The following is a 14,809-nucleotide window of genomic DNA, read 5'->3' on the forward strand; positions in this document are numbered from 1 at the left end:
CTTCTTAACAAACCTATCAACTTACAGGGATCTATGTACATGGACACTGAGATCCTTCTGCTCATCTACACTACTAAGAATCTTACCATCAGCCCAGTAGACTGCATTCCTGTTGCTCCATTCAAAGTGAATCACCTCACACTTTTCTGCATTAAACTCCATTTGCCACTTCTCAGCCCAGCTCTGCAGCTTATCTGTGTCTCTCTGTAACCTGCAACATCCTTCAGCACTATCCATGACTTCACCAATCTTAGTGTTATCCGCAAATTTACTAACCCATCCTTCTACGCCCTCATCTAGGCCATTTATAAAAATTACAAAAAGTAGTGGCCCCAAAACAGATCCTTGCGGTATACCACTAGTAACTGAATTCCAGGATGAACATTTCCCATCAACCAATTTCTGATCCAAACCACTAAATCCTATGCCTCTGTATTTTGTGCAGTAGCCTACCATGGGAAACATTATCAAACGCCTTACTGAAATCCATATACACAGCATCAGCTGCTTTACCCTCATCCACCTGTTTAATCACCTTTTCAAAGGACTCAATAAGGATGTGAGGCATACCCTACCCTTCACAAAACCATGTTGACTATCCCTGATCAACTGATTCCTTTCGAAATGATTATAAATCCTATCTTTTATAACTGTTCCAACACTTTACCCACAACCAAAGTAAGGCTCACTGGTCTATAATTAATAGGGTTGTCACTACTCCACTTCTTGAATAAGGGGACAACATTTGCTATCCTCCAGTCTTCTGGCACTATTCCTGTAGACAATGACAACATACAGATCAATGCCAAAGGCTCTGTGATCTCCTCCCTGGTTTCCAGAAAATCCTAGGATAAATCCCAGCCGATCCAGGGGATTTATCTATTTTCACACTTTCCAGAATGCATAAGCCTCCTCCTTGTGAACCTCAATCCCGTCGAGTCTAGTAGCATGTATCTCAGTATTCTCCTCAACAACATTGTAACTGTGAAGGAGCAGTGCTCCGAAAGCTAGTGCTTCCAAATAAACATGTTGGAGTATAACCTGGTGTTGTGTTATTTTTAACTTTGTACACCCCAGTCTAACATTGGCTCTTCAATATCATAGTTTTAGACTTCCTACTCAGGTTATGAAAATGTTAACTGTAACAAGGTTCTCACTTCTCTATTTCTGTAGGATAAGAAAGGTCTAACAAGAAATTGTCAGGTGATCAGTACTGGGGTGTCACGGTGGCTCAGTGGTTAGCATTGCTGCCGCATAGCACCAGTGACTCCAGTTCAATTCCAGCCTCAGGCAACTGTCTGTGTCGAGTCTCCACGTTCTCCCTGTATCTTTGTGGGTTTCCACTGGGTGTTGTGGTTTCCTCCCACAGTCTGAAGATGTGCAGTTTAGGTGGATTGCTCATGTTAAATTGTCCATAGTGTCCAGGGATGTTTGGGTTTGGTGGATTAGCCAGGGTTTCAGGAATAGTAAAGGGGCATGTGCGTGTCGGTGGAATGCTTTTCAGAAGATCAGTGTAGTGTCGATGTGCCAAATGGCCTGCTTCCACACTGTAGGGATTCTATGATTCAATTCAGAGCCTTTCTCACCTTTTGAAGTTATGCTGTCAACAGGAGCCGCACTGAAGATTCCCACGGTGTTCCTGCGACAGATGAACAGCTTACCAGTTACTGTGCTCCTGCTCACCTACCCCTTGTCCTGTAAAGACTGGGCCTGAATCCACAGTGTCAAGATTAGAGTGGTGCTGGAAAAGCACAGCAGATCAGGCAGCACCGAGGAACAGGAAAATCGACATTTCGGGCAAAAGTCCTTCATCAGGAAGGGCTTTGCCTGAAATGTCAATTGTCCTGCTCTTTTGATGCTGCCTGACCTGCTGTGCTTTTCCAGCATCACTAATCTTGACTCTGATCTCCAGCATCTGCAGTCCTCACTTTCGCCTGAATCCATACAGTGCTTGATTTATAGGCTTACCAGTTACTGTATTCCTCCCTGCCTCCTGGTTGCTGCTTTGATCCAAGCTAAACATACTGGCTAACAAACTGGCTAAATGTCCTTGTCAAGCCTGAGCCAATATAAGGACAAAATACTGATGATGTTAGAAATCTGACTTACCTAATAGTCATTCCTCAATCAAAATCACCCAGAGACTCTATCTGATCTATTTGATTATTATCTTGTCTTTGGGAGCTTGCTGTGCACCAATTGGCTACAGTATCTCCACACTTCAGTATCAGCAGTACTTAAAGGTATTTACATCTTTTTATTAAATTCCACATCTCACACTACAACAGTGTGATTATTAAGTGTCTCCTCCCTTGAAACGCCTTTGGCAGGATTTACAGAGTTAAATTAAAATCAATTGGCGCATGGTCCCTTGAGTATAAGAGGTTGCTTATAGAGACAGGTAATATGATAAAGATGTTTACAACATTAAAAAGACTTTTTTTGAGTAAAAAGGGGGAAGGTATTTCCTCTGGGTGAGAACATCCACAATAAAGGAAAGTTTTCCTGAAATTAGAGGCAGGCTATTCATGAATGAAATCAGGATCTGTTTGTTTCTCAGAGTTGCAGAAATCACAAAGAGTTGGGCAGCATGGTGGCATAGTGGTTAGCATTGCTGCCTCACAGCGCCAGAGACCTGGATTCAATTCCCGCCTTAGGCAACTGTCTGTGTAGAATTTGCACACTCTCCCTGCGTCTGGTCTGTGTGGGTTTTCTCCGGTTGCTCCAGAGAATACTACAGATGAAAAATATAATCCTGATAAATTATTTCATTTGAAAAATAACCCTTTTGCTACTTGAATCTTTTTCTCTCCTCAGGTGGTGAGGTAGGATTAACACCCTGTTTTGACACCATTACTTTTGTCATCTCGGATTGGGATGGAGGTACAGTGGAAGGCTGCTGTTCTGAGGAACCATTTTCTCCTTTGTTATCAATACACAACTCTCTGCCTGTGTACGATCTTAACATTACTATAATGCCAATCAACAATCAGCCACCGACCATTATCATTGGTAAGAAAGTCAAGCAAACATTGATTTTTATGTTGACCGACATTAGCATGAATACTGCAGAGTTGATGTTTCCAGTCCTGTTAGAAAGATGTGGTGAAGTGGGAATGATATTGTCAAGAAGGTAGCATGATGGTTTGGAACAGGAATGAGAGGAAGATTGAAAATTTATGTTAATTGTTTATTTTTCAGAGGAATTCCGGAGAACATTCCATTTGGTTAGAGATTGAATTGTCTACTTTTAAGGTGGTGATAGATAAATTCTCCCAGTTCTGAGAAAAGGTCACCGGACCTGAAATTTTAACTCTGATTTCTCTTCACAGATGTTGCCAGACCTACTGAGCTTTTCGAGAAACTTCAGTTTTTGTTTTTGACTTCTAGCATCTGCAGTTCTTTTGGTTTTTATAGATAGATGACGTTTGGGCTAGGGAATCAAGGATAATCAAAGGTAGTGGGGAATGTGGAATCCAAACGTAAACAGATCAGTCATAGTTTTGTTCATGGGTGGAGCAACCCAAGGAGCTGAATAGGCAACTTTTGTTCTAATTTCATATGTTCCAAAACTACAATGAGCGGAAGGCATATGACGGCATGAATTGCAATGGGGCCAAACTGCTGCTAGTTCAGACACAGGTGAGCATAAATACTTTAATTTATTGTAGAGTGAAATACAGAGAGAAGACCAAGAACCAAACGTTTTCTTTTGGCTATTTGTCAGTTTCATAAAGTTTTGAAAGAAGGGGATTCCTAGTCATGAGGCCCAATGTATTCTCTTGCCACACCTTATCAAATGCTGCCTATCATTTACTACCTACCTTTGGTGCTCCTCTCACCATGTTCTAGTCCCAACCTGCCATGCGTCATTTACAGAACAAATTACATTTCAGCAGATATCAGCCGAAAGACTAGTATCCCTGGTGACAATGCCTCCTTTTAAAGGATGCTATGCACCAGGGCAAGATGGTGTTACCCCACACCACCAATGTAAAGGCGCAGCAGCCATAAAGCCATACTGCTTATGGCATATAGCTAGCATTGCTGACCTTCCCTTGCACGTACAACCCTATTTTCTCAATCTCTTTGCTCTTTACCCACCAGCCAGTTTACCTGTCCTCAGCTACATCCTGTCTAACCACCCTTGCTATGTCACCACTACTCTGTCCCGAATGCCTAATTTAGACTTCAATCTTGTCATTGTCCATCCAGGGTGCAACACATATTGATGAGCTATTGGACAATTTCAGACATGAGTTTTTATTTACAATCAGTAAAAGTGAACACAAAAAAAATGAATAGAGGCTGCAGTTCCCTCTACATTGCAACCAAATGTCGGCATGATGACTAATGGCTATTTAATATTCTCTAACTGTACCTGCCATCTACTGGAGCTGGGAATCAATCAGGTCTTCTCTCGCTTGTGACACCCGACACAGCTGAGCTCTGTTATGGACAGTTTCTATGAATTTTTAACCTCCCTAGTGCCATCCTTTTCCAAAAAAAGACCCTTGTTCTTTCAGTTCTTCAGCACATATCACATTGCCAATTGTGCAGAGCATAACATTATGCTGCACATTCTCTTTGAACTATTCTGGAGGGCTCCTCCTGACCAGTCCAAGAAGAATCACATTTCTAATAGCTCCATTGTCTGCTCCATCGTGGCCCTGGTTCCTGGATGTCCACCAATTTGGTGAAATGCAGCACCAGTTGAGTGACCAACACATTACATTGAAAAGAGAGTACCTTCTGAACTCCAAACCTCCTTCCCATCCCAGATCCACATCAATCATTCAACTTTCCATTGAATTTAGTAGAATCTATACTTACATGACAGATGAAGCCATATTCCCCTTTTCCCACAACACCCTAAAAAGTTTCATAAGCTATGGGTTGGTTTTAGCCAACATTCACTTCTTTTAAGTCATTGCTGCAAGCTTCTGTTGATGTTCAATTTGTAAGGACCAATAGCACGGTGCAAATTATCTTTGCCCAGCATTTGAACCTGAAGCATGTTCACTTTACAATGCTCATGGATGCTGAAATAATTGCAAGTTAAATGTAGCTGGAATCTGCAAAACCATGTGTTTGTTCCTTCCATGTCCCGGAGTCCAGCAGACGTGTGTGCCATCCATTAAACTGATACTGACTCCACCCAACCTGGCCGTTGTCCCAGCCGTTTTCCAATTGCAGTTAGTGCCTAGTTAATGGCAAGTGATGAGAGGGAACATATATCGTGGTGGACACTGTCATGACTTGGTTCTGCCTGGTTGCCAGTTAACCCCATCCCCAGAGTCACCCTGTTGCCTTTTAGCATGTACTACCCAGATAGCCCATTTCCACCTATTCCCCCCATGTGGAGACCTATCATAGAGTCATGGAGTTTTATAACAAGTAAAGGAACCCTCCAGCGCCTCTTGTACTGGTCATCTACTCTAGTCCCATTTTCCAGCACTTGGCCTATAACCTGGCATGCTATGGTGCTTTGAATGATTATCTAAATATTTCCTAAGTGTTGTGATGGTTCCTGTCTTCATTACCCTTTAAGATAGATATCCACCACCTCTGGTGGAAAAAAAATCTTTCCTCTAATCCCCCGTAAGCCTCCTGCCTTTTCTGTTAAAAATAGGTCATTGATCCCTCCACTAAGAGTAAAAGAAATCCTTCTCGTCTCTCTTCATAGCTGAATTACTCCAGCTCAGGCCGTATCCTGGTGAATTTCTCTGCACCTTCTCTTGAGTGCAATCACATTCTTCCTATCATATGGTGACCAAACCTGCTCACATTTCTCCAGCTGTGCCCTGACCACTGTCTTACACAGCTCCATTACAACCTCCTTTTGTTTTTAATTTATTGCCTTAACTAATAAAGACAAGTATCTTGTGTAGTCTCTGAATCACCTCTATTCACCTGCTATGCTGCCTTTAAGAATCTATGGACATGTACACAAAGGTCCCCATGCCTGAAGGTTCTATAACTTTGAATATTGAGTTGCTAGACCTGCCCCTTCCTCAGCAATGTCTCTGTGAAAACAACAATTTCATATCCAGTGTTTCCTCTAAGTGGCTATGCAGCTTCTCTCAGATTCCACACATGCTGCTCGATGTGATGACCAGATTTGGAAATCACAGGTACACGCTGACCTTAGAGGTCCAGAGACCAAAGAAAATAATTTTGAGGCCACTAACTAATTTTATTAGGACCTCATAACTGGTAGCCTTCTCTTGACAGGAATGAGGACTGGACCTTTCCACTTTCTGACACGATCATTTCGTTGATTACATGTGCAGTATGCTTGTTGTACAGGCAGCTGACATTTGCTGTAGGTGTTGGATTGACACCTGGGTGTGGGCCATACAAAAAGATGTCTTTCCCTGGACAGATCCATACTGTCTGCACAAAACTTAATACAGCAGTTCTGATAGCCTTTAGACTCAGGTGAAGGAACAGAGTACTTCATATCGGAGTTGCTAATAGTGCTACATTGATGAACAGTGTAAATGTAAAGGCCTTGTTATCACCTAGTCTGTGACTACACACAACTGTTTGTTAGCTACGATCAGTCCTCATTAATAGCTATTCATCCTTCTAGCCTGACGGTTATCCACTCCTTTGTCTGTGCAACAGTCCTTCTCTCTCTTTGGGCTCTATCTTGACCTATTGTTTATTCCTTACCACTTCATCCTACCCTATACTGTATTTTGCATAAAAACCAACATTTTCCTTGCTACTGCCAGTTCTGAGGAAGGGGCACTGGATCTAAAACATTAACTCTAATTTCTCTCCACAGATGCTGACAGACTTGCTGAGCTGTTCCAGCAATTACTGTTTTGTTATGAGAGGGGAGATCTAATAGAAACATGTACAATAATGAAGGGCATAGATAAGATAGAACCAAGGAGATTGTTTCCATTGGCAGTGAAACTAGAACTAGGGGACATAGCCTCAAAATGAGGCGGAGCAGATTTAGGACTGAGCTGAGAAGGAACTTCTTCTTCTCCTAAAGGGATTCCCTGCCTAATGAAGACGTTGAGGCTACCACCTCATTGAACATTTTTAAGAAAAACATATTTTGAACTGTAAAGGAATTATGCGTTATGGTGAGTGGGTGGGTAAGTAGAATTGAATCCATGAAAAAGATCAGCCATGATCTTATTAAATGGTGGGCCAGGCTTGAGGGGCCAGATAGCCTACTCCTGCTCATATTTCTTACGTTCTAATGTTCTTTTGTTTCTGATTTCCAGTTTCTGCAGCTCTTTTGGTTTTTAAGTACAGTGGAACACTGCAGAAAAGTGCATAACGTGTTAATAGTAATGAGTGGGCAGGTAGAGTTTGATGCAAAGAACTATGAGACCATCCGTTTAAAACCAAATAAAATAGAATCATTGAGGTTTTACAGGAAAAGGGCCCTTAGGCCCTCCATGTCCAAGGCTGTCAAAAACATCCACCTAACTATTCTTACCCTATTTTCCAGCATTTGGCCTACAACCTTGTTTGCCTTGGCTTTGCAAATATACATATAAATACTTCTTAAATGTTATGAGGTTTTGTACCGTTACCTCTACCACCCTAAACAGGCAGAGTTCAGATATCCACCTCATCAGGTGAAAAATGTTTTACCATACCATCTAAACCTCCTGTCCTTTATCTTAAATCTATGCTTGCTGATCCTTCCAGCACAGGGAAGAGTTCCTTCCCATCTATCCTGTCTCTGCACCTTATGATCTTATACATCTCAATCACGTTCTCCCACTTCAGTCTCCTCTAATCCAAGGAAGATAACCCATCTCTCTTCTTAACTGAAATTCTCCAGTCCTGGTAATGTCCTGGTAAATCTCTTCTGCAGCCTTTCCTGTGTCGCCCTCTTATAATGTGGATTCCAGAACTGTGCATAATATTCTTGCTGTGGCCTAACCAACAATTTTTTTTAACAGTTCGAGCATCACCTCCTTGCTTTTAAACTCTGTCTCAGCTAATAAAGGGAAGTATCCCACATACTGCCTTAACCACTTTATCTACTTAAATAAATCTAACTATTTTATTATGGAATCACCAAGCAATATAGTGACCCAAATTCAAAACTCACAGAACATGAGGGAACAGGCACAGGAAACATTTCAAATTATTAATATATATTTGCCATTTATTTCAAAAGGTTTGGATTAAAAAGACTTGTGTCAAATGTGAAGTGTGAAAACAACTGAATAGTTCATTCTCAAAAGTATAAATTCAATGAGTCGGTGACAAAATCTTATTTAATAATTTTAATGTTATTTGAAACTGAATTTAATAAAATGCCTTTGTGCTATGATTTTCAGTGTTTTTAGTGTTGACTGTTGACTATATTTAGCTCTTTGCAGCTTTGTTTATTTTGCCATTATATGAAGACACCCTTATCTGTTAAGAGGATGATTCATTAGTTGTTCCCCTGGAGTGAATAATAATGATTTCTTTGCATTCATGTCAAATTAAATTTACATCCATCTGATTGTCTCATTCTAGGTGAAACCTTTATTGTTGATGAAGGGTTGTCAGCTGCTATCACTGTCGGCCATTTGTGTGCTAGTGATCTGGATTCTGCCAACGATGAACTGACTTTTATTTTGTGGTCTTCACCCCAGTTTGGTTACATAGAGAACACATTACCTTCACCAGGCTACGAGAAGAGTAATGTGGGCATCAGCATAGGTAATATTAAAGTGAAATTATTCTTATTCCTCCATTCCAAGTAAGTGTTATATCCCCTGGCTATAAACACATCATTCACTGCAATGACTACAATAGATTAGCCTGTCTAATTTGGAACTTATGGGGCCTTATCTTGACTAGGAACAGTATTGGGGCAAATGTCTTTTTCTGCTACTTTGCTTAAAATTTATAAATGTACACCATGTGTGTAACATGAGTTTGAAATCATGGTGTAGCATCAAGGTGTACCTGACTCCATTAGAAAGTATTATGTTGTAATCTATTAATTATTAATCTAGATTGCAAATGGTTTAATTCAGCAAGAATTTGGGTCCAGATTTTCCCTTATTTTTCAGAAGGCGCACTTTTATAGCTTTCAAAGTTGACACTAGACACTTCGTCAACATCTTGTCAGTTGCCATTGATCAGAGAGTGAACGGGGCAACTATATAAATACTGTGACTACGAGAACAGGCAAAGGCTGGGAATCCTGCACCAAATAACTTATATCCCCACTCTTCAAAACTTGTATTCTGTCAGAGAGTCACAAATCAGAGTGCACATCCCTGGAAGAGTGCAGCCCTGACAGTGTCCCAGAAAAGCAACACTATCGAGGCCAAAACAGCCCACTTCATCATCGATCCATTGACCACCTTAAACATCTATTTCTTTCACCTCCAGTGTACAGTGGAACCTTTTGACAATGCAGATGAGTTGTTTTATTTTGGATGGTGTCAAGCATCTTCAGTGCTATTGGAGCCTCACAGATTCAGACAAGTGGAGAGTATTTCATCACATTCCTGACTTGTGCCTCATTCATAGGGTCTAGCAATATCTTTACTGTAGTACAAATGTCTCAAGTTTTAAAATGAGCCAAACCTCATCCACAATGCTTTCCTATCCAATTGTTCATAATAGAGGCTGAGATATTTGCTGTCAGATTTTGTATTATTGTTGATTCTCCCAAGGATTTTCTGATGGAGTTGGTGAGAGCTATGGGGAGAGGCTGAACAGGCTGGGGCTGTTTTCCCTGGAGCATCGGAGGCTGAGGGGTGACCTTATAGAGGTTTACAAAATTGAGAGGCATGGATAGGATAAATAGATAAAGTCTTTTCCCTGGGGTCGGGGAGTCCAGAACTAGAGGGCATAGGTTTAAGGTAAGAAGGGAAAGATAGAAAAGGGACCTAAGGGGCAACTTTTTCACACAAAGGGTGGTACGTGTATGGAGTGAGCTGCCAGAGGAAGTGGTGGAGGCTGGTACAATTGCAACATTTGGATGGGTATATGAATAGGAAGGGTTTGGAGGGATATGGGCCGGGTGCTGGCAGGTGGGACTAGATTGGGTTGGGATATCTGGTTGACATGGAGGGGTTGGACCGAAGGGTCTGTTTCCATGCTGTACATATCAAAGACTCTATGACTAGAGAGGATAAGTACCTATGCCACACGAAGTTCCGTGCCAAGTTGTTTCTGGTTTCCCTCTTTCTTGATAGAAATTACAGACTGGTTAATGTACTCTGCTTTTATTTTGCATGCTCATCAACTTTTATTTTTCTGTATGTTGCTCCCTCAAAGATCTAATCAGAGTTTTCTGCCCTGGACAACACTCTCTCATGAACTGGTACCTTAATGATCTTTTCTCCCTGCCTTAACTGTAAACCATGTTTGGTGACTCACTATCTGCAGATCCCACCTCTCCATATGCTCTTAAAGAACATGCAGTGCCAATATCTGAGCTGATCTTTTCAAGCGTGTGACTGAGTGATGGTGGTTCGTGATCAACCACGAGTTCCTTTTCAGCACACCCACTGTGGTAGTTTAGCTGTACCTAACGGGAGAAAGGTAAAGTTATGAGTTCGTCATGAGAGTGGAGGGCAGAATGAGGAATCTTACACCATCTGCAGTTTGTAAATCAGAAAAAAATTGTGAAACAAAGGCATATTTGGAATGTGAGAAAGTGAATAGTGTATAAAAATGCTGTTGAACGTTCAATAGTTTCATTCCTGACACAGGCATGACCACTCTAGTGATGGTCAGCATTGTCTCTTCCAATGTGCTGAGGACATGTGCCGCTGCCTGAACCCTATTTGTTACATACTCCTGTCTGTGTTTGTGTATCTTGTTGTTCTACAAGAGAGTGGAAAGTGTCCAAGGATAATACACTCACCGCATGAGGACAATAGTTTAGTAGTTGCCATGTACATGCCATGAATTGTGGTGTGTCTTACAGCAGTGGTAGATAAGGGTCAATTGAAATAAAGAAAAAAACTTACATTGGTACAGCTTTTTACACGGCTAACATGGTTAAAGTTTTTTACAACCAATGACAAGGGAAGTCACTGTTGTAATGTAGGAAATACACTCAATTTGTGCACAGTAAACACTCACACACAGCAATAATGACTAAATAATCTCTCTTTGTGAGATTGGTTGGGGATAACTACTGACCAGAACATGAGAAAGCTGTCCACAGGATGTTAGCATTGTAGTCCTCCATCTGCCTTGGTTTTTGTATTCAACTGGAATAGGACTTAAATCCCAAACCCTGTGGCCTAGAAGTATGAGTGATAAACCATTAAGTGAACCATCGCAGAAACTTTAAGTTATAAATGTGATTTTATTTTTCATCAAGTGTATGGATGAATACTGAGTTATAATGAGTGAATGAAAGTTGGTTGATTAAGCAGTCTGTTTCATTTGGAAACAGATGGCATTTGACCTTGATTACTTTTGTGAGATCATTGAACTTTGTGTGGTACAATATCCAGCTCCTTATGTATGCTGGTATTAACTGCAGGACTAATTGCCCTTACAATCTGGAGGCTCTGCTAGTTCCATAGATTCATGGAGTCATATACACCGTGCAAGCAGGCCCTTTGTCTCACCATATCTATACTAACCAACAAGCACCAAACTACACTAATTTCATTACCTATATTTATTCCATAGTCTACTATGCCCTGACATTTTTAGTGCTCATCCAGATACTTCTTAAAATTTGTGAGAGTACCACCTCCACCACTGTCTCGGGAAGCATGTTCCATACACATCTGAGTGGAAAAAATATAGTTTTCAGGTACCCTCTAAACCATTTACTTCTCATCTTAAACTTATGTCTTCTGGTCATAGACATGTCTGCCACAGGGAAAGACTCATGATCTACCTTGTACCTCTCATGATTTTCTGTAGCTCAACCAGAACCCCTCAGTCTCCTCTGTTCCAGGAATAACAAACCCAACCTATTCAGTCACTCCTCAAAACTGTGACTTTCCATCCCAGGCAATATCCTGGTGAATCTCCTCTGTACTCTCTTCAGTGCAATCACATCCTTGGATAGTGTAGCAACCAGAACCACACACAGTATTCCATCTGTGGCCTAACCAATATTTTATAAAGTTGCATCAAGACTTCCCTAATCCTATATTCTGCACCCTGACTACTGAATGCAAGCATCCCATCCTTCTTCACCAACATTTCTACCTGTGCTGACATCTTCACTGATTGATGGACTTGTTCACCAAGGACCCTTTATTCCTCTGTACTCCCTCGGGATTTACCATTCATTGTATATATCCTTCTTTAATTAGAACACCTAAGATGCATCACCTCATACTTACTGGGATTAATTTAGATCTGCCATTTCTCTGCCCTATTTGCCAGCTGATCAATATCACACTGTTGCCTGAGACCATCCTACTTGCTTTCACCAACACCAGTTTTTGTGTCATTTACAATCTTGTTAATTATAGCTTCTGTATTTACATCCAAATTGTCAATGCACATACCAAACAGCAATGATTCCAGCACTGGTGATCAACCGTTGGTCACACAATTCCAATCATAAAAACAACCTTCAACCCTTTGCATCCTATCTCTAAGCCAATTTTGGATCTATTTTGCCAGCATATCTTGAAATGCATAGGCTCCAACCTTTTGGAACCTTGTCAAAGGCCTTACTGAAGTCCATGTAAACCATGGACACTAACCTCATAAATATATTTAATTAACTTTTTAAAAAAAACACAATTAAATTAATCAGGCAGGATCTCCCAACACAAATCCATGCTGACTATCTCTGATCAACTGCTGCCGTTCCGATTGTTGATTAATCCTTACCCTCAGAATGTTCTCCATTAATTTTCCCCACTCTGATGTCAGACTAACTAGTCTGTAATTACCGAGCCTATCCTTATTAAACAAAGAAACCATATTAGCTTTCCTCCAATCAAGTAGCACTCGCCTGTGGACAGTGCAGTATTAAATATCTCCACTAGGGCCCTGGCAATCTCCTCATTTCTCTGGAATACATCTCATGAAGCCCGAGAGATTTACGCAACTTTATGCCTGATAAAATATCTAACACTTTCTCCTTATTGATCTTAACATGCTCAAAAACCTCATCATCCTAACTCCAATCTCTAGTTACAACATCTTTCTCTTTTATGAATACATGTGAAAAATATCCATGCAAGGTGTCACACATGTCCTTTGGCTCCATTCAAATTGCCCTTTTGATCTCTAAAAGGGCCACGTTCTCCCCTGGTAATCCTTTTGTTTTTAATATACTTATAAAATGTTTTTCTTGATCCTATCTGCCAAAGATATTTCATGGTTCCTCTCTGCCCTCCTAATTTCTTTCGAAGCACCCCGTCTACACTCTGTCTACTTCTGAAGGCGTCCCCTGTTTTTAATACATTGAACCGAGCATATGCTTCCTTTTTTTTCTTTGTCAAATTCTGTGTCTCTTGATACTCAGGGTTCCCTGTACTTGCTGTCCTTGTTCTTCACTCTTACAGGAATATGCTGGCCCTGAACTTTCACAACTCCTTTTAAAAGATACTACTTTCCAATATAGACTTACCTGCATGTTGCTGCTCATAGTCTAAGTTTGCTAGATCCTGTAAAATTATACTGAAATTATCCTTTCCCCAATTTTGACACCACTTCTGCACTATCCTTATCCCTTTCCATAGTGACTTTGAAGGCGGAGTTGGGTACTGCAGTTGCTGGAGATTAGAGTCCAGATTAGGTGCTGGAAAAGCACAGTAGGTCAGGCAGCATCCAAGGAGCAGGAAATTCGACGTTTTGAGCAAAAGCCCTTCATCAGGAATCTTAACGACTTTGAAACCTACAGCATTATGATGACAATCCCCAAAATGTCCACCTATTGACGTTTCAACCACTTGACAGACTTCATTTCCTAGGATCAGGTCGAGAACAACCAAACAAAGAACAAAGAAAGTTACAGCACAGGAACAGCCCTTCCCTCAGCCCGTACTGATCCAGATCCTCTATCTAAACTTGTCACCTATTTCCTAAGGGTCTGATTCCCTCTGGTCCCTGCCCATTCATGTATCTGTCTAGATATATCTTAACTGACACTATAGTGCCTGCCTCTACCATCTCCACTGGCAACACATTCCAGGCATCCATCACCCTCTGGTAAAAGACACTTATCTCCCTTAAAATTCTCCCCTCTCACCTTGAACTTAAGGCCCCTAGTAATTGAGCTCCCCCCCCCCCCCCCCCTCCTCTGGTAAAAGCTCCTTGCTATCCACTCTGTTCTATACCGCTCATGATTTCGTAGCCTTCAATCAGGATCTCCCCACCACCACCACCCCCCCCCCCACCCCACCAACCTCCATCTTTCTAATGAAAATAATTCTTATCTACTCAACCTCTCTTCATAGCTAGCACCCTCGATACCAGGCAAAATCTTAGTGAACCTCCTCTGCACCGTCTTCAAAGCATCCACATCGTTTTGGTAATGTGGCGACCAGAATTGTATGCAGTATTCCAAATGTGGCTGAACCAAAGCCTTAAACGACTGTATCATGACCAGCCAACTCTTGTAGTCAATACCCCACCAAATGAAAGAAAGCACGCTGTATGCCTTTTTGACCATTCTATCAAACCGAAATCTTATATAACTATAACATGACCTGCCAATTCTTGTGTTCAATTTCCTCCGATGAAGGAAAGCATGTCTTCTTGACCACTCTATTGATCTGCACTGCTATCTTCATGGTACAGTGGACCTGAACTCCCAGACGTCTCTGTACGTAAATTTTCCCCAAGGCTTTTCCATTTACCGTATAGTTCACTCTTGAATTGGATC

The 14,809-nt window shown here is 41.2% G+C and overlaps 1 protein-coding gene across 7 annotated transcripts in view; it reads left to right on the forward strand.

Annotated features, from left to right (window-relative positions):
- Positions 1–14,809, forward strand: part of frem1a (Fras1 related extracellular matrix 1a) — a 377,121-nt gene that overhangs the window by 229,042 nt on the left and 133,270 nt on the right. For all 7 annotated transcript variants that reach the window (XM_072586891.1, XM_072586895.1, XM_072586892.1 and 4 more), the window contains 2 exons: positions 2,818–3,012; positions 8,506–8,691. In XM_072586891.1, coding sequence (XP_072442992.1) covers positions 2,818–3,012; positions 8,506–8,691 — 381 coding nt within the window. The remainder of the gene's footprint in view (positions 1–2,817; positions 3,013–8,505; positions 8,692–14,809) is intronic.

This window comes from Chiloscyllium punctatum, chromosome 2 (assembly GCF_047496795.1).
Source record: "Chiloscyllium punctatum isolate Juve2018m chromosome 2, sChiPun1.3, whole genome shotgun sequence".
Taxonomy (NCBI): domain Eukaryota; kingdom Metazoa; phylum Chordata; class Chondrichthyes; order Orectolobiformes; family Hemiscylliidae; genus Chiloscyllium; species Chiloscyllium punctatum.